We start from the raw sequence: 19517 nt of genomic DNA, 5'->3' as shown, positions 1-19517 counted from the left end.
AGGCCAGGGGCCAAGTTCTGGGGACTTAGAAGACTAAGAGAGATCTAGGACATGCCCAGCTGGTCAGGAAGGCCTATTGCCTTCTGGTAGCTCTGGGAAAGGATCTGGGCTGCAGCTCTCCAAGGCCCAGGGTTCTCCCCTTTCCTCCCGGGGAACCCAGAAGAAGGAGCAGGAGGCACTCCTTCCTTTAGGTGTCCTCTGGCCCTCAGGGCAGCCTCAACAACCCCTTCACATTCAGTACTGCGGGATGCTCCCTTGGAGGAGCTCAGAGAGAGCAAGAAGGGAGAAGAGGCCAGATGACTCTCTGCGTTTGCCCAGGGAGACTCCCAGTTTCTCCTCTCTGCCCCACCTCCCTCCCTCAACCATGGGCCTCCCAGTGCCCAACCCCTGCTGAGAAAGTGCTACCAAAGACCCCAACCCTGCAGGATGCCCCCACCAATGGAAGGGGGCAGAAAGAGTTAATGACACTGATGAGCGTGGGCATGGGCCTGAGGTTTGGTCAGAGCAGGGCTGCATGGAAGTGTGTGTGTGTGTGTGTCTGCACAAAAGGGTTGCCTGTCTGGCATTGGAAGGGACAAGAGGGTATGGGAGACACACAAGGAAGACGGCAGGATAAAACAGAAAGGGTATAGGCCTAGGAAAGTCAAGAGGGAGGGAGAGGGGCTTTCTAGGGTGCTAGAGGAGGAGGGGCAGGGAAGGGGCAGACACGAAGGAGGCCCACCTCCCTCCCCGCCCGCCCCTGGGTCTCCCCTCCACCAACTCCTAGGAAGGAAATCAGGAGGCCACTGCAGATAGGTTTGGGTCATTTCCACATGCTTTATTCCAGCAATCAAAATAATTAAAAACATCTCAAATTATTATACACATACAAAATAGGTACAGAGTCTCTTGCTTCCTCCCACCCCTAGGGGGAAAAACTGCTTTGTGCTTTGGGAAATTGTGCTCTGAAACCCAGTGAGAGAGGATGCAGGACAGACTGAGACAGAGGCCATGAGAATGGGATGCAGCTCAAGAGGGGGAGAGGGTTTCAGAGGAGGGAAAGGTGGGGAGAGAGAGGCAAGCGGCCTGAGGAGGTGAGAGGCGCCCAGAGGGATGAAGAGGGCGGAGAGTGAGTGACGCTGAGGCCGCACTCTCTCCCACATTAAATAGCACCTTTAGAAAATTCACATGAGTCCCCATCCACAAGGAAAAAAAAAAAAAACAAAGAATAATAAAAGACTTTGAACAAAAAGGAACATTTGCTGGCCTGAGGGGGGGGTGTGTTTCCACTTCCATAGCACCAGTGATTCCCTCCCCACCCCACCCCATCACAGAGATGTAGCACCTTTGATATAAAATGAGGACCCCCTTCCACCCTGCGCCCATCCCGCCCCCACGCAGTTGCCTCGGTGACAAAGACAAGAACGAGGTAGTCTTTCAGCAATACAATTACACAAGGAACAGAGCAGTCTCTCCCACCCAGCCAGGTTGCACGGGCGGGGGGAATGTCACGTTTCCCAAATCCGATGTTTCTGCTCTGTCTTGGCCCCTCCTGACTTTCCTCCAAACCCGGTGTTGAAAGGCCAGTGGTCCCCCTGGCGTGCTCCCCTCAAAAAACAAAGAGGGAATGTTGCCGGGGCCACAGGGTTGTCAGATGGTAAAGCTTCTTTGGCAGTCTGAGGACTCCAGGTCCCCCAGGGTTTGGGGGTTCTGGGTGAAGGGAGTGGGCTGGGAGTGTGGGGGCCACTTGGGTGTTTCAGCATTGCCTTTGGTTGCTGGGCAGACAATGCTTTGTTTCCTGTGTCTTTTGGGGAGACTTAGATTTGGGGAGCAGTGGTGGGGAGGCCCTAAGAAGGCATGGAGAAAGGAGCAGAAAGGGCAGTGCTGGGGTGTCATAAGCCCAACGGGCAGAAAAGGACTTACCCCCACGTGGGTCTTCAAGCAAGTGGACCAAGCTTCCTTTTTTTAAAAAGTTATTTATTTATTCTTTTTTTTTTTTGGTAAGGTTGAATGCACTTTTGGTTTTTGGTCATGTCCAGTTGGTCAAAGATAAAAACTAAGTTTGAGAGATGAATGCAAAGGAAAAAAATATTTTCCAAAGTCCATGTGAAATTGTCTCCCATTTTTTGGCTTTTTGGGGGTTTCGGTTTGGGTTGTTTGTCTGTTTCCAGAGTCAGGGGCAAGTGGGTTGGGTGGGAGGGAGCCAGGTTGGGGTGGAAGGAGTTTACAGGAAGCAGACAGGGCCAACGTCGAAGCCGAATTCCTGGTCTGGGGCGCCAACGTCCAAGGGGGCCACATCGATGATGGGCAAGCGGGAGGTCTTGGTGGTTTTGTATTCGATCACTGTCTTGCCCCAGGCTCCGGTGTGACTCTGGGGTGAAGGGGAGACAATGGGAGAGGGGTGTCACCACGTGGCAGTGAGGGGCTGGGGGACTGGGCCTGCCGAGAAAGCCAAAGACCAGCACAGGGGCCCCGCTGGACTCACCGTGCAGCCGTCGTAGGTGACGCTGTAGGTGAAGCGGCTGTTGCCCTCGGCCCGGATCTCGATCTCGTTGGAGCCCTGGAGGAGCAGGGCCTTCTTGAGGTTGCCAGTCTGCTGGTCCATGTAGGCCACGCTGTTCTTGCAGTGGTAGGTGATGTTCTGGGAGGCCTCGGTGGACATCAGGCGCAGGAAAGTCAGCTGGATGGCCACATCGGCAGGATCGGAGCCCTGGCCGCCGTACTCGAACTGTGGGGGTGGCAGAGCGAGGAGTGAATGGCTGTGTTTGAGCCCCCAGTCCTGGCCTCCCTCCCTGGACTCCTCTGAGGGCATCCCAGAGAACCCCACTTCCAGAGGTGGCATCCCCTGCCCCCCAGGCACCCTATGTCTGAGCCAGCATCAAGGTCTCCAGTCTTCTGTCTCCCAGCCCATCACACTCAGCAGAGGTCTGGTCCACCCAGGACCTACCCTCAGGCCCTTCTGAGTCCTGGGCTAACCCATCTCTCTTAAGACTGGCTACAAGGTCCTGCTCACGCACCTGGAATCCGCCGGTCATGCTCTCGCCGTACCAGACGTGCCTCTTGTCCTTGGGGTTCTTGCTGATGTACCAGTTCTTCTGGGCCACGCTGGGCTGAGTGGGGTACACACAGGTCTCACCAGTTTCCATGTTGCAGAAGACCTTAATGGCATCCAGGTTGCAGCCTTGGTTGGGGTCAATCCAGTATTCTCCTGGGTGGGGCAAGGTAAGATGGCATCAGGGGATGTATGGGATGACGGCCCCTCAGGGCTCAGCCCCATCACGGCAGGAGCGGGAGGCACAGCTGGGCCGGCCCTCACCGCTCTTCCAGTCAGAGTGGCACATCTTGAGGTCACGGCAGGTGCGGGCGGGGTTCTTGCGGCTGCCTTCAGGGCTCCGGATGTTCTCGATCTGCTGGCTCAGGCTCTTGAGGGTGGTGTCCACCTCGAGGTCACGGTCACGGACCACATTGGCATCATCAGCCCGGTAGTAGCGGCCACCATCGTGAGCCTTCTCTTGAGGTGGCTGGGGCAGGAAGCTTAAGTCGTAGCCGCCGCTGGGAGGACCGGGGGGACCAGGGGGTCCAGGAGGGCCGGGAGGACCCTGTGCAGAGAGGGAGGAGAGCAGTGATTACTGGGGCTCAGTGCTTTCAGGGCTGGGGGCCATGGGCAGGAAGGGAAGAGAGTGGTGATTACTGGGGGCTCGGTGCTTTCAGGGCTGGGGGCCATGGGCAGAGAGGGAGGAGAGTGGTGATTACTGGGGCTTGGTGCTTTCAGGGCTGGGGGGCCATGGGCAGAGGGGGAGGAGAGCGGTGATTACTGGGGCTTGGTGCTTTCAGGGCTGGGGGGCCATGGGCAGACAGGGTTGGGGAACTTACAGCAGGACCAGCATCACCAGTGCGACCTCGAGGCCCAGGGGGACCGATGGGGCCTGGGAGACCATTGAGTCCATCTTTGCCAGGAGTACCAGCAGAGCCAGGGGGACCCTGCAGGGAGGAAGCTGGTTGGAGAAAGCCTTCCGGAAAGCAGGGGCCCACCCCAGCTCTGGTAGAGAAGCCCATCTCCCACTTTGTTTAGTTCAGACTCCCCAGCCTTATTATGGCTTATTCCCACGGAACGTTTGTGGGAGGAAGGAGTGGGGAGGGAGAGGCCAAAGGCCGCATAAGGTTGTCCACAGACCCCATTCCTCTCTTTCATCCCCTGCTCCAAACCCTTCTCCAGAGAGATAAAGGACCCAGGAAGAGCAGACAAACAGAAGATGACTCACGCGGGGACCAGCAGGACCAGAGGCTCCGGAAGGACCTTGCTCACCAGGAGAGCCCTGCAGGAGAGACGGGAAGGCAGCTCAGGCCAAGTGTAGGTCAGATGCGGCCAGCAACATCCCACTGCCACCAACTGAGTCATTCTGGAAGTCTAGCCCCAGGGCGTCCATAGGCTGAGACCCCTCCCACGATCCCTCTTTGTGCACTCTTCACCCTCCTAGAAGCTACCTGGAAATGCCCACTGATCTTCAGACCCCAGTCCCCACTAGCGAGGAGAAGGACTGTCCAAAAAGGGAAACTAAGGTAAAGTGTCCTTTCCATCACACAGCAAGGCTTGGGGAGATGATGAAAGAAGACGCAATGTCAGCTAGGGGCTGGGGGGTGGGGGGTGGTGCTGGGCATACTCACGGGAGGGCCAGGGGGACCCTGGAGACCAGAGAAGCCACGGTGACCCTTAATGCCTCTGTCGCCCTGTTCGCCTGTTTCACCCTTGTCACCACGGGGGCCTTGGGGTCCCTAGAAGAGAGATGAGGACAGGCCGTCAGGTGAAAGTTTTGTTAGCACTGAGCAGGGTGCAGTCCCCACCTGGACAAGGGTTCTGAGGATGATGTGAGGGCCAGAGCAGGGCACTTACAGCGGGGCCACGGGCACCAACGGGGCCAATGGGACCAGCAGGACCAGCAGGACCCTAGGGAGAGCAGAGAGAACATTAGATCTCGGTCGGAGGAGCCCGGCTCAGGGCTGGAACAGTCTGAGCTGCAGGTGAGACCTCCCCTTGGTCAAATCCCTTCACATCTGTTCCTACCATATCTATCCCTCCTGACCCCAGGTGAATCTTCAAGCAGATTTAGGCTTTGTGTAAGCTGGGGCGAGCACCTGGGAACAAACCCCCTTCCTTGGGGGAAACAGGCTACGGGATGGGGAGGGGCCTTGAGGCTGAGCTGTGGCTCACATTTTTTTTTTTTTTCTAAATAAACATTCCAAACTAAGTTTGGAGCAGAGAAAAGTTTACGGCAGAGCCAAGCAAAGAGAATGGTGGGGGGTTCAGGTTCAAAAAACCCAAACTCCTATGGCTCCATTTTTCCAGGGAGGCCAAGGGCCAGACATCTTGCAAGTCCTCCCCTCTTCCCCTGCCGAGGTGAAGTCAAGTGTCCACCTGCAGATCCCCCGGCAGGTCTGGAGAGCCCCTGGCCTGAGCAGAAGCAGCAAGCCAAGCCCAGCTACTTACAGTCTCACCACGATCACCGCTCTTGCCAGCAGGTCCGACAGGGCCGGGGGCACCGGGAGCGCCAGGAGCACCAGGAGGTCCAGCAGGGCCGGTCTCACCACGGTCACCCTGAGAGGAGAAGGAGGGAAATCCGGTGAGCCCCAGCCGAAGAGGCCCAGTGGGAGCGGCTGTGGGGCTGTGGTCCTGAGTGCAGCCGTCTTACCTTGGGGCCAGGAGAACCATCTCGTCCGGGGGATCCTTCGGCACCAGGTGCTCCCTGCGGGGGGCGGGGAGGTGAACATCAGCCAAGGAAAGGGAGCCTCAGGCCGAGGCCCAAATGGCCACAGTGAGGGCACTGGCGTGGGGCTGGCAACCACGCACCTCACGTCCAGACTCGCCAGGGGGTCCAGCCAATCCAGGGGGGCCCATGGGACCAGGGGGGCCACGTTCACCACTTGCTCCAGAAGGACCTTGTTTGCCGGGTTCACCCTGAGGGAGAAGAGAGAGTCAGGCCAGAGATGGGGTGGGAGAGGGTCCTATGGTCCCCCACATTTGTCCTTGCTGACCCTACCACCCCCATCCTGCATCCTCCAAGTCCTGCAGTGGTCCTGCCCCAAGGTGAGAGGGCACTCACAGAGGGGCCAGGAAGACCGGGGAAGCCTCTTTCTCCTCTCTGACCGGGCAGGCCGACCACACCACGTTGTCCAGCAATACCCTGAGGTCCAGGAGTGCCAGGAGCGCCCTGCGGGGAGGGGGGCAGACAGAAGTGAGATGACTCCCAGTGGCCAGGGACGACGCCCCCCACTCTGGACCCCTCTGGAGGGGGTACTTACAGCAGGTCCGTCAGCGCCAGGGGCTCCTTTCTCACCAGCGGGGCCAGGGGGACCAGGGGGACCGACTTCACCGGGACGCCCAGCGGGGCCAGTCTCACCACGGGGGCCTTTGCTGCCTTCTTTGCCAGCAGGGCCAGGAGGGCCAGGGGGTCCAGCATTTCCCTGGACGGGGAGAATTGGGGCTGTCAGAGTCCAGCAGATTCTGGAGCATTCCTGAGGCCTCAGTCAGGCCCACCACACTCTTGACAGCCGGTGTCCCACACCCTCCCAGACCAGTGGAGTCTTCACCATGCACACTTACAGAGGGGCCAGGGGGACCGACTCGGCCAGCAGCACCTGGGAAACCAGTAGCACCCTGGAGAAGAGGACAAAGAAGTGATCAGAGGGAGAACAGCCCCTCGCCTGGCCCAGCTGCCCCACCTCCAAACGCTGCCTGGGGGGAGCTTCAGCGGAGAGGCAGAGTGGGTACTCACAGGGGGACCAGCGCTGCCACGAGCACCTTTGGGTCCAGGAGCACCAACGTTACCCTGGAGGAGAACACAGAGGCATCAAGACTGGGCCGATCCTGGGTCCAGCCTGCTGGCAGCTTGCGCCTAAACAGTGAGATACTCACAATGGGGCCAGGGGGTCCAGCAGGTCCAGCAGGGCCGGGAGGACCAGCATCACCTTTAGCACCAGCATCACCAGGTTCGCCTTTAGCACCAGGTTGGCCATCAGCACCCTGGGGGAGGAGGGAGCGTGGTGAGTGGAAGAGAGGTCTGTGCTCACCCAGGAAGTCAGCCTAGGGGGCCCCGGAACTCCAGGCAGGAAGACGCTTTCAATGGGAGACAAACCACCTCTAAACCCGGCCAACGCCTCTGTCCTCATTCAATCACCCAAGGCCCCAGGTCCTAGTCGGGGATGGAAGATAAACGGGATCTTGGTACTCACAGGGGGGCCAGCGAAGCCAGCAGGGCCGGGGGGACCAGGCTCACCACGGTCACCCTAGAAGAAAAGGAGGCAAATGGAGAAAGGCCCTGATTTGGGGGAAGGCAGGTGGGGATGGACAGGAGGGTGGGGAGGAGGGCCTGAGGAGCACTGCCCAGGGACCAGAGCAAGTGGGAGCTAAGGTGGAGAAGAGACAGAAAGAGGGCTGGGGGCAGTATGGAGAGAAGGGCCAAGTACGGGGCCTTAATCAGGTCTTCTGTACTTACGGGGGCGCCACGAGCTCCAGTGGGACCAGCTGGGCCGCTAGGACCAGTTTCACCCTGAAAGGAAGGGACAAGAAGCTCGGGATCAGGATGCCACGCTGAATACTCCTGCCAGATGACCCCAGCAGAGTCCTCCTCCCTCCTGGTCCCACCACCACTGGTTGCCAGGTTGGAGTGGCAGGAGCTGACTCCCCTGCAGAGCCGTGCCCAGGCTCACAAGGGAAGCTGTGTGTTAGGGAAGAAGGTGAGAAGGGAGCCATCTCACCTTGTCACCAGGGGCACCAGCGGGGCCAGGAGGACCAATGGGACCAGTCAGACCACGGACGCCATCTTTGCCAGGAGCACCATCAGCACCTTTGGGACCAGCATCCCCCTAAAGACACAGGAAAGCATGAGACTTCTGGCATGGGGCAAGGAGGTGACCTTCAGCACCCTGCTTGTGTCTGGGACCCCTCCCCAGCTTATGTTTGCCCTGCCCCACAAGAGCGAAGAACACAAGATCTTTCAGGGGTAAGATGCCTGTATGGGGATTCCAGGGAAAGACCTGGGTTCCATCCCTGGGTCAGAAAGATCCCCTGGAGAAGGAAACAGTAACCCACTCCAATATTCTTGCCTGGGAAATCCCATGGATAGAGGAACCTGGTGAGCTACAGTCTAGGGGTTGGAAAGAGTCAGACACAGCTGAGCAACTAACACTTCAGGTTAAGAAGCTCCCAAATAAGGGATCCCTTTTCTAGGAGGCACCCACTACTGCTTGTCGCCATGGTAACACATGGGACGGGAAGGGCCTGAACTACAGGTAGATGATAGTTAAGAGGCCAGAGAAGGAGGAGGATTAAGAAGAGGAAAACACCCCAGGGAGCAGAAAGAAAGATGCTGAGGGATTCAAAGCAGAGAGAGATGGGAACTACACACGGCTCAAGGGAGGGGGAGTTCAACTTACTCTGTCACCCTTAGGGCCTGGAAGACCAGCTGCACCTCGTTCACCAGGCATTCCTTGAAGGCCAGGGGCACCCTGGCTACCGGGGGCTCCAGGAGCACCAGCATCACCCTATGTGACAACGGGGAAGACTGGAGTGAGACTTGGGATCTCAGAACTAGGTCTAGGTCACAACTCTGAGCCTCTTAATTCTTCCCAGGCTTGGTCCTGAGGCCAAAGACAGGCACTAGCTAAGAGAAAGGGCTCACAGCCCAGAACTTCAGGCTGCACACGGACCCTACCCTGGTCTTATCCCTCCAACCCTCCCCAGCATCGAGCCGGCTCTGGTCCCAGCCAGGCGGCCCCCACCATGGGAAGGGTGAGACCTGGTCCCCGTGCTGCCCTTACCTTAGCACCATCGTTGCCAGGAGCACCATTGGCCCCACGGGGACCTGCAGGACCGGGAGGTCCTTGCACACCACGCTCACCGGGGAAACCTCTCTCGCCCTGGAAGGGAAGGACAAGGGTGTGTGGTGGTGGCTCCAGAAACAGGCCCAAGTGCAGGGCATCTCCGTGATGTGGGAAGAGGCTCTACTTACTCTTGCTCCAGAGGGGCCGGGGGCACCAAGGTCTCCAGGAACACCCTGAGGGGGACGGAGGGAGAGACAGTGAGCAAAACCCACCTTGGCCCTCCCCACTAGAAAACATTCTCGCCCGCCTGGGAGCTAGCCCTTAGGGTCTGTGATTAGAGACCAACCCCTTCTGAGCACTGAACTGGGGTTATCCGTCCTCAGGATGTGTCACCTTCCCTGACCTTGAGGTTGAGGGAAAGCCAGAGTATTCCAGCAGCTCTAGAAAGAAGTCATCCAGACCCACAGCCAGGCAGCTCCTTGCAGATCCTAGCATTCAGGGGTGTAGCTCTGTGCTCCCCTCTGAGCGGCGCCCTTCATGATGGGAAGCCCTTCCTCAAGTCTAACCTTGATCCCTCTAGCCAATGGCTGTGTGCTTAGCTAGGAGGACTGGACTGTCTGTATTTCCTGCACTCCCCATCTCTTCAGCCAGCTGGTATACCTTACCTGTTCACCAGGTTTGCCTGCTTCACCAGGAGGACCAGCAGGGCCAGGGAGACCCTGTAGGTGGGAAATAGGGGAGGGAAGAATGGGCTTAGAATCTGGAAGAAGTGCTCCTCACACCCCTCTCCCAATACCCGGACCGCGTGAGACCTCACCTGGAATCCGGGGGAGCCAGCAGGGCCTTGTTCACCTCTCTCACCAGCGGGGCCCTGCATGGAGGGGATGCTGTGGTCATGGGAAGGCCCAGGAGTAGGGTGCAGGGGGCTGTCTCCCCTTTCCTGCCCCACAGAACCCCCTCCCTAGGCCTCCCTGTCAGGGACACTCACAGCAGGTCCTGGGGGTCCCTGGGCTCCAGCTTCTCCATCTTTGCCAGCGGGACCCTGGGGAGAGAGTAGAAAAGGGGTTAGGGCGGTGAGGTGGGTGGGCAGCTGAGGAAGGCAGCACGGGTAAGGGGCCTGGAGCTGGGGGTCCTGATGCCCGAGGGATGGGCTGGAGGCTCTGTATCCCTTCTGCAGGATATAGGGATGGGACACGCGCAGGAAAGGGACAGGGACCCAAAGGAGATACTTACAACAGCGCCAGGGGGTCCGGGAACACCTCGTTCTCCAGCTTTGCCAGGCTCTCCCTGGGGAAAGACAGGTAGGGTTGAGGGAGTTGAATGGGCAACCAGGCCTCCTGGGTCCCTCCTGTTTACTTTGAGTGGAATTTTTAAGGAGCTTTTTCCTCTATCAGCTCTGGCCCCTGAGGAAGGCCTCTGCTGGCTTTGACTGCTCCATCTTTTGGCCTCTCCCTGAGCCCTCTCCTCCCAGACGACCTGCCCCTTAGGCTCCTCTCTCACCCTCTTCCCTTTATTCTCTCCATTGTATACCTTTGGAGACCTGAGCTGCAAAGGGCTTTCATTCCTCTGAAATCTCCTTTTGAGCCTCAAAGAACTCACCAAGATTTGGGGATGACTATCATGTAAAAGGCCCATCCTATCCCCAAGTGTATGTGGGATAGTGGGAGGTGGGGTAGGCAACAATACGTATTTCCAGGGATAGAGCAATGGTAGTGAAGCCAAGGAGAGGTCTCCCATTTCATGGAATAGGGAAACTGAGGCCCAGAGGGGGGCAGTAAGTGACCCGAGGCCACATAGCAAGTCAGTGACAGGGCTGGACCCAGACCCTGGACTCTTCCCCCCACGCCCACGCTCGCCCCAAGTGTGTATGTCCTTGTAGCCCACCTCCCTGAATACTTACAGCAGCACCTTTAGGTCCAGGGAAACCCATCACGCCAGCCTGACCACGGGCACCGGGAGGGCCTGGGGGTCCAGGGCGGCCATCTTGACCAGCAGGACCCTGGGGATGGAAGGTACGTGAGCATAGGTGAAGACAGAGGGTGAGAGGCCAGGAGGCTGGCAGGGGCCTGGAGGAGCGGTACTTACAGGGGGGCCAGTTTTGCCATCAGGACCAGGGCTGCCAGGGCTTCCAGTCAGACCCTACGGGGGAGGCAGAGAGGTGTGAGCGGAGTGGAGGATACAGGTGGTGGGAGAGGGGGAGGAGGAAGGTGTAGGCTGGGTGGAGGACATTCCAGAAGGCAGATCTGTGGTCCTGCTCCAGAGCCCACATAGGATGGGCAGGGTCCTGGGCCAAGCTGGGCAGAGCGCTGGAGTCTCACCTTGGCACCAGGCAGACCAGCTTCACCGGGGCGACCAGCTTCACCAGGAGAACCTTTGGGGCCAGCAGGGCCAGGAGAACCGCGTTCACCAGCAGGACCCTGGTTGGGGAAGCCACAGCAACAATTAGGGCCTCAAGTCTGGGCTGGCATCTTCCTCCTCCTGGGCCATGGGGGTGGGTGCCGTGAGGGGCACTGGTGGTGGTGGGAAGGTCAAGCTGAGCTGAGTGTGACGAGGTCGGCAGCCCCAGTGTGGGCACTAATGAACTGCACGGTGGGGGTGGGAGGGGGCTGACTACATCCGGGAGAGGAAGGTGATGTCCAGGGAGTGGCAGGGTCAGCCTTCCAGTCATGATGAGAGGTTACCTTGGGACCAGCAACACCATCGGCACCAGGGAAACCACGGCTACCAGGTCCACCCTGTGGGAGGAGAGGAGGTCAGTGAGCTCAGATACGTGGGCACCGGGTCAGCATGGGGGTAAAGAAGGGGGTACTTACACGCTCGCCAGGGGGTCCAGGCAGGCCGGCAGGTCCGGGTTCACCTCGGGCTCCTCGCTTTCCTTCTTCCCCAGCGGGGCCAGGGGGGCCTTGAATACCAGTGGGACCCTGGCGAGGGCAGAGAGAAGGGGGCAGCCTGCAGTGAGGGGTTGTCCTGGTGCCAGTTCCAGAGTTGGCTTGAGGCTGGGTCTCCAGCACCTGGGGTTCCCTCTCCTCCCTGGACCACCCCCCAGGGGCTTCCGGGGTAGATGGACTGAGCTGCAAAAGGACTTACAGGTTCTCCCTTGGCGCCAGTGTCTCCTTTGCTTCCAGGAGCACCAGGTTCACCCTGAGTAAGCGGGAGAAGCAGATGAGTGGAGAATGGGTACAGTGCTCAGCTGGCCTGGCCCATCATGCTTCCCAGACAAGGGCCTCAGATCCAACGTAGGAGGTGGGACAGAAGAGAGACAGTGGTACTTACGCTGTTACCCTTGGGACCAGGGGGGCCGCTGGGGCCCTGGGGTCCAGAGGGGCCTCGGGCACCAGGGAAGCCAGGAGCACCAGCAATACCAGGAGCGCCCTGAGGGAGGCAGAACAAGTTGAGCCCAGGAGTGTAGGGCACAGGGCGGGTGGAAGGTGGGTACCAGGGGTGGCTCTGAACCCTGCAGGATACTTACATTGGCACCTTTAGCACCAGGCTGTCCATCAGCACCAGGATTGCCCTGTGACACAGAGGGAGGTGGGTGAGTGAAAGGCAAGGACTCTAAGTTAGGGAGGAGCCTGGGAGCACTGAGAAAGTGATACTTACAGCAGGGCCAGCAGCACCAGCAGGGCCAGGGGGGCCAGGCTCACCACGTACACCCTGGGGACCTTCAGAACCTCGGGGTCCTTGGGGACCAGCTTCACCCTGGATTGGAAGAAACGATATGCCAGAAGTCACCCTGGGACCCCAACCTCACCTCCAGATGGCAAGGGGTGAAGGGCCAGGGCAGGAGACCAAGAGTCATGACTCTAAGATCAGAGAAGAGACCCCCCCAAGACAAAGATGCTGGGGACTAGGCTTCGCTCTTGATTCTGAGTCCTTCAGGTTTCGGGAGCAAAGAGATGCCCACCCCTTGGCCCATGGGAGCTCTGCTCGTTGGAGGGCAGGGGTCTCACCTTAGCACCCACAGCACCAGGGAAACCAGGAGGACCAGCGGGGCCAGTGGGACCCTGTGAATAAAAGGGCAATGTTAGCAAGAAGCAAGATGGCAGCTGCAAGTCACACCCTGGGACAGAAGAGGTCCTGGGGTCGAGACCTGGCCCTGAAGTCAGCCACAAGAGCTGACGCTGAGACGCCTCCCCAGTCCCAGGCACTGAGGTCTAGAGGCTGTACTCACAGGGGGACCAGCAGCACCAGTAGCACCATCATTTCCTCGAGCACCCTGCAGAAGAGCGGGAGAAATCCCGGTTACATTCTCTGAGCACTGGCCAGTCCCTTTAGCTCCTAAGGAACGCTTTCCAGAGCTCTGGGTTCCCCAGAGGGCCAGGAGCACTTACAGCAGGGCCAGGGGCTCCAGGGCGACCTCTCTCACCAGGCAGACCACGGGGGCCCTGATAACAAAACCAAGAGAAGCCAAGTGAGATGGGAGACACCCCCTTCTCCCCAAGCCCCCATCTTGCTCCTACACCCTGCTCCCTCCCTTATTTCTAGAACTGGACACACTCACCATCTGACCAGGAGCTCCATTTTCACCAGGGCTACCAGGCTCACCCTACAGAGCAGAGAATGGTGTGAGGAATCTGTTCTTGGTGGGACTGTGGAGGAGGTGAAGGACCATGACCACCACACAGCATCTTACCTTGGGGCCAGCAGGACCAGCATCTCCCTTGGCACCATCCAAACCACTGAAACCCTAAGATAGGAGGGAGGGCCAAGTGAGACCCTGTGGAGACCGTGGACCACCTTGACACCCGCCCAGCCCAGAGAAGGAGCCTCAGAAGGTCATCACATCTATCCCCCTGTGTTTGAGCTAGATGAAACCCCAACTGACCCAAGATCTCCCTCCTTCCCTTTATTGGGATTTCTTTCCCAACGAAGGGAAGTTCTCTTGGACATTTACTCTCTGTCCCTTGGAACTTCTTATGGAGCTACCACCCACCATGACACATGTCAGGATCCTTTGGGGAAAGGACTAGAATATGACACTGGGACTTTGGGAACTTAGATGATACAAAGGAGACTCACTCTGTGTCCCTTCATTCCAGGGAGGCCAGCTGTTCCAGGCAATCCCCGAGCACCCTAGAGAGAAAAGAGAGAGACAAAGGCACGGCCGTTAGAAGACTCCGCTGTGGACACAGCTCCCAAATGAAGCCCCAGTGCAGCAAAGCCTGGAGGCAGCCACACCATCCTGCTCACCTGAGGTCCAGGAGGCCCGCGCTCACCGGGGCGACCAGGCTTTCCAGCTTCACCCTGAGAGAAAAAGAAAAGGCCATCATGCCCAGGCCCCCAGAGTTGGAAAAGTATGGAAGGCTTGGGTCTTCTTGGTATTGCTGAGGGTCAGGCTTCGGGACCCAAAATCTTATCTCAGTTTAAATGTACTGTGAAACACTCGCTTGGTGAACTGTGCCTCCTTCCAAAGAACTTCTGTTTATTTCTGTCACCAGCATCTTAATCTCACCACATGGAGTGAAAACCTGAGGTTACACCTAGGGAAGCAATTCACGTCAAGGATAGAGTTGGGGACTGCTTAAGGTGACTGAGGGGAGGGGAGGGACAGCCATATCTGGTAGGAAGATGGGGAAACATCCCAGGAAGCTCCCTATTCAAGGGCAGTCCCATATGTCACGGAGAACAAGTCCTTCTTTCTCTGGGTGTCACTCCCAAAGGTGGTGGAGGCACTAGGGTAGAGATTACAGGAGCCTACCCATGGAGAGGTGGTGGGGGTCAGATGGTATCTCCTCACCAGGGCTACTTACATCATCTCCGTTCTTGCCAGGGGGGCCAGGGGGACCACGGGGACCCATGGGACCCTAGAGGTGACAGGAAGAGAAGATATTAGAATGACCAGGATAAGGAAGGGGAATGACCAGAAAAGAAGGGGAAGGCTAGGATTGGAAGAAGGAGGTAAGAAAGACCCCAGATGGTGGTCCTTCAATAGGAGAATCCATATATTTGTAGAGGGGGTGTATATTTGCATAAAGAATACAAATCAGGGGCCACTTACTGAGGCTCCGGGCTCGCCAGGCTCACCAGGGGGGCCTTGGAAACCTTGGGGACCCTAGAGGCCAAGGAGAGAGGGGTAGGGTTAGAAGGGCAGGTCCTTGGCAACATGTCCCCCATCTCACTAAGAGATCTCTGAGTACTTTTCTTGCCCTCATGCCAATCCTCCCTCTAAAGCCCAAAGCCCAAAGGGGTGTAGACATCCTGGATACTCACAGGTGCGCCAGGGGGGCCAGGGAGACCACGAGGACCAGAAGGACCCTATGGAAGGAAAAGAAAGAAAGGCCATAGTGAAGCCTTGGTCGTAAAGCTTATCTCCCATGGTTCCTGTTCAGACCACCCAGCTGCCTCATGTTCTCTCTGGATTCTGAGGTCCCAAAGGTCATCTTGACCTCCCAAGTTATCTATGCCACCCTATGTGCCTTCACTGGCCCGTCTGCTCTTTTTCTGTCCTCTACATCGTCTGCTGATGACTCACCATGGGACCAGGCACGGAAATTCCTGTTGATTTCTCATCATAGCCATAAGACAACTGGGGAGCAAAGTTCTAGAAGAGAGAGTGCATGAGAAAACAGGGTCAGGGCAGTGAGTTGAAAGGCAGAAGATATCACCAGTAATGGGACTCAATGATATCACATTCTGTATGCAGGACAACAACACGACCTGTGGCATAGTCTTGCCCAAAACGCATCACTGGAATCTAATCAGGAAGACACATCCAACAAACCCAATTTAAGAGACAGTCTACAAAACAACTGGCTTTTGCAAAACAGTTCAGTGTCATGAAAGACAAGGAAAGTCTGAGGAACGTTCCAGGTGAAAGGAAACTAGAGAGACATGATAATTAAATGCAATTCATAACCCTGGATTGGATCTTGAATGGGGGGGGGGGGATGGTGTAAAGCATATTACGGAGGACATTGAAGTTTGAATATGGATTGCATATTATATAATATTATCACATCAACACCAAATTTCTGCAATGTAATCATTATGTAATGCTCATGTAAGAGAATGTTCTAGCTCTCAGAAAATACACACTAAAGTATTTGAGAGCAAAGGGACACAATACCAGCAAATTACTCTCAGAGAGTTCAGAGAAAAATCCCCGATAATTTTATGTACACATAGAGACTGATAAAGCAAATGTGACAGACAAATTGTGAACGATATATGAAAGATCTTTGCATTATTCTTTCAACTCTTCTTCCCTTTTTCCCCTATAAGTTTGAAATTATTTCACAATATAAAGTATGCCATCTGCCAAAACAAAACCCAGCAAACGAAAACACCGTCGGGGGTTGGGGGGCAGGGGGGCAGGGCTGGCTCCTAAGGCCTCCCACAGAAGCCTCGACTCTCCACTTACTCCTCCGAGGCCAGGGGGTCCGGGAGGTCCGGGGGGTCCAGGGGGTCCGGGAAGTCCAGGTTGTCCAGGGATGCCATCTCGGCCAGGGGGGCCGGCGGGTCCCTGCAGAGGGAGAGGGCAGGCCTGGTGAGCGCTGGCCGGGAGCCACGCCCACTTCCCTCCCCCGACAGCCGCGAGAGGGCGCCACTTACCCTTGGGCCTCGGGGGCCAGTGTCTCCTTTGGGTCCCTATGGGGTTGCAGGAGAAGAAACAAAAGGAACGGGGTTAGAGAAGAATCGTGAAGAGTCCTGGGGGGCGGGGTGTAGCGAGAGTCGACGGCAAAGGGGCAGAGGATTACCTCGACTCCAGTGGTTTCTTGGTCCGTGGGTGATTCTGGGGGGGTGGGGAGAGACGTGACTTAGAGGCAAGGTTTGTTCCAGGTGCTCCCAGAGACAAGAGGCCTCCCCTGATAGGGGCTAAGGAGCGTCCCCCCTTATACCCCCCAGCCCCCGCCCGGTCCCTGCCCGTCCCGGCCCAGGCCCCGAGCTATATACCCTGGCCTTCGGGGCAGACGGGGCAGCATTCGTCCGTGGGGACTTTGGCGTTAGGACAGTCCTTAAGTTCGTCGCAGATCACGTCATCGCACAGCACGTTGCCGTTGTCGCAGACACAGATCTGGCAGGGCACGGGTTTCCACACGTCTCGGTCATGGTACCTGAGGCCGTTCTGTACGCAGGTGACTGGTGGGACTGGGGCAAGACGGGGAGACGGGGGCTGTCAGCGGCTCGCGAGTCCCCCACCTCGGAGCTCCAGGTACACCAACCCCACCGTCCCTTCCCTTCGGTCTAAGAGGCACATTTAGATTTTCCATTTCCCGCCTTTCCATTTTTTGTCCTTTTGTTTTTCCTTTCCCCAAATCCTTAAAAGCTCATCTGCTCCTCATCAGAGCCAGTGACAGCGCCGAGGCGCCTGGCCAGGGCAGCTATAACTCTTTCCAGTTCTCAGGAATTTAAACAAAGCTTTAGGCCGGGGTCGCTTCCAACTGTAACCTCAGCCCATTGGCGCTGAAGCCAAGTGAAATAAAAGGCCACTGGGTAGGGGTGGGGGTGGGGGTGGAGGATGGAGGAGTAGGAAGAGAGGCGCCCCATCCCGAGGGCAGGCTTCTGGGGCGTGACCCTGGTTGGAGACCTCAGAGGAAAATGGGAGGAGAGATGGGAGGTTCAACCCAGATTCCGCCCCATTCCCGGGGCAGGTGGGATGGAGTGGGCGGGGCTAAGAGGATGGGGTGGGACTGATTGGCGTGGGATCCCGCCCAGAGACTTGAAATATACGGTAAAAATAGGGTACGCCCTAACCTCCGGCGCCCAGACATCTCAGAAGGCCTCGCGCAGGGACAACCCCCGTTTCCCAAAGCCAGCCAGTGCTCTGGGTCACTTAGTCAAAGAACCAGAAAGTCCGCAACAGTAAGTGGTTAGTTAGCCACGCCCACCGCAGATCTTCTACCCAGACGGCCACTAGGTGGCGGGCAACACTAAGCAATTTCCCCAAACTAGCTATTTCTTCTAGAGACAGGGGCTATCCCATCTCCAGCTTTATTTTCCAGATCTAGAGGTGGGGTCCACACCCAGCAACAATCCCAGTCTTCCCGCTCCAGCTCCTGCGCGGGGAAGCGCTGGATAAGGACGCGCACTGCCCAGTGTAGATCAGCAGAGGGCGCAAAGACCCTGCGTGGCCAAGTCCGCGCCAAAGTTTCTCATCATTCAACCCGCCCACTCTCTGCGCCCCCTCCCCCCTCAGTCCAAGACCTCCGCGGCCCCAGGAACACTGCTAGCCCGCAGAGAGGGCAAACAGTCTTTCCTGATGAATCATCCCATAGCCTTCCTGATCACTGTTACATCTTGGGCTCCAAATTCCCGACTCGGCGCCTCCATCCCATCTTCGACGTACTTTCCCCCAAACCGGTGCCCAGACCCTATTTCTCCCGCTGTACTTCACAGTGAGCGCTCAGAACTCCTGCGCCAATTCGCGCCGTGCAGCATCCTCCCCGCTCACTCCTGGGGGGCCTTCATCAACACCCCGTCGCAGAGAGGGCACCGAGTAAGAGCCCTCACCATCTTCCTTCCATCCCTGAGCCTCCGGAGCATCCCGAGTCTCAGTTTAAGTCGCAGACCCCCGGGACCGAGCGCAGGGCAGGATAGCAAGCAGCCCTAGACTCCCAAAAGTTTGGGACTTACTGTCTTCTTCTTGGCCTTCTTCTTGGCCCTCCTCTTGGCCGTGCGTCAGGAGGGCGGTGGCCGCTAAGAGGAGCAGGAGCCGGAGGTCCACAAAGCTGAACATGTCTAGACCCTAGACATGTAGACTCTTTGCGGCTGGGGTGGGGGTTAGCGTCCGCTCATGCGTGGCCTCACTCCGCGTGCCTCCTGCTCCGACCCCGAGGAGAAACTCCCGTCTGCTCCGACCACCGGCCCGGGCCCCTTTTATACCATCCTGACGGAGAGCGGGGAGGAACCCTGCCCCCGGGAGAGGGGGAGCCGGCTGCCCGTCCCCCAGCCAATCAGAGTTGCCTGGCCCGGCCCCCAATTTGGGAGTCGGAACCGAGAGGGGGAGGAAGAGGGAAGGAAAGGGAGTCCACCGCACATCTCCCCCCTTCGCAGCTCTGCCTCCCCAGCCCCCCAGTTCAGTCTGGGCCAGAGATGCTGCCGCTGGGGTGCGGCTAGGTCCTCAACATACTGTCGGCTAAATAGTGGGTAGGGGCGCCTCTTCGGCTTTCTTTCTAGGACCCCCCAGTCTCAGGGAGGGGACTGGAATTGTGGAGCTGGTTAGGGAGGCTTTCAAAGACGGAAGGACTCTGGGTGATTGGGAGAGGGTCCTGCCCGCCATGCCTTGTTCACCCTCCTGATATCCAGAGCAAGAGCTCAGGGATGGGGATGGAGAGGCAGCTGGGGACCACTTTAAAGCGGGAGGACCAGAGAATTTAAAAAGATGCGCCTGTTTAGGGGTGTCTTCTGGTGTGGCTGGGGTATGGAATGTAGGAATATTTGGGGAACAACATAGATTCATTTATAGACGTTAAGAATCAGATCCTTAGGGTGGGTTTTTGTTTTGAGGATGTCAATTCTGCCATGCCTGAGGCTCCAGGATAGATTCAAATACTCTCCCCTAAACCCTAGCAGGATTGAAAGAGATGGGGTGAGGGGGGCTGCTGAGGCACTGAGTGAAAAATTTGAGTATGCGGTCTCTCCAGAAGGACGCTTTAGTGTTGAGTGATGGGGCAGCAGGGTGGTGGTGGGAAATTGCTAGGATTTTTTCACCCCAGGAGCAGTAAGTTTGCATGGAAGGGCCGTGGTGACTCGTGACTTAGAAAAGGGTCTTGTGTTAGAGT

The 19517-nt window shown here is 57.6% G+C and overlaps 1 protein-coding gene across 10 annotated transcripts; it reads right to left on the bottom strand.

Annotated features, from left to right (window-relative positions):
* Positions 1-796: 796 nt before the first annotated feature.
* COL1A1 (collagen type I alpha 1 chain) lies at positions 797-18603 on the bottom strand. Of its 10 annotated transcripts, XM_043904203.1 has the most exons (51): positions 18370-18603; positions 16690-16884; positions 16494-16528; positions 16348-16383; positions 16157-16258; positions 15269-15337; positions 15007-15051; positions 14795-14848; positions 14547-14600; positions 13987-14040; positions 13816-13869; positions 13430-13483; positions 13298-13342; positions 13128-13181; positions 12968-13012; positions 12747-12800; positions 12397-12495; positions 12266-12310; positions 12070-12168; positions 11884-11937; positions 11610-11717; positions 11478-11531; positions 11115-11213; positions 10882-10935; positions 10697-10795; positions 10030-10083; positions 9785-9838; positions 9614-9667; positions 9462-9515; positions 8985-9029; positions 8794-8892; positions 8410-8517; positions 7732-7839; positions 7470-7523; positions 7207-7260; positions 6890-6997; positions 6750-6803; positions 6578-6631; positions 6277-6438; positions 6078-6185; positions 5825-5932; positions 5667-5720; positions 5465-5572; positions 4871-4924; positions 4645-4752; positions 4242-4295; positions 3853-3960; positions 3296-3578; positions 2997-3187; positions 2465-2707; positions 797-2350 (listed from the first exon to the last, which is right to left on the bottom strand). In XM_043904203.1, exons 1-51 carry the CDS (start codon positions 18470-18472, stop codon positions 2204-2206), a joined length of 4392 nt encoding a protein of 1463 aa, XP_043760138.1. In that variant the 5' UTR covers positions 18473-18603; the 3' UTR covers positions 797-2203. The 10 variants fall into 10 exon arrangements, with proteins under 10 accessions (XP_043760138.1, XP_043760142.1, XP_043760140.1 ...); XM_043904207.1 differs by lacking the exons at positions 6078-6185; positions 6277-6438; XM_043904205.1 differs by lacking the exons at positions 6750-6803; positions 6890-6997.
* Between the last annotated feature and the right edge of the window lie 914 nt (positions 18604-19517).

Source organism: Cervus elaphus, chromosome 5 (assembly GCF_910594005.1).
Source record: "Cervus elaphus chromosome 5, mCerEla1.1, whole genome shotgun sequence".
Lineage (NCBI taxonomy): Eukaryota > Metazoa > Chordata > Mammalia > Artiodactyla > Cervidae > Cervus > Cervus elaphus.
Note: the sequence above shows the minus strand (reverse complement) of the source record. Positions and strands in the feature narration are given on the sequence as shown.

What these genes read in the sequence shown, in the direction of transcription:
- COL1A1 (XM_043904203.1), bottom strand. Translation starts at nt 18,472, where the DNA reads ATGTTCAGCTTTGTGGACCTCCGGCTCCTGCTCCTCTTAGCGGCCACC. An exon ending in GACCCCCTGGCCTCGGAGGA is followed by an intron (nt 15,338 to 16,156) that starts GTAAGTGGAGAG and finishes TCTCTCTTCTAG; the next exon opens with AACTTTGCTCCCCAGTTGTC. An exon ending in GCGGTGATCGTGGTGAGACT is followed by an intron (nt 4,925 to 5,464) that starts GTAAGTAGCTGG and finishes TGCTCTCCCTAG; the next exon opens with GGTCCTGCTGGTCCTGCTGG.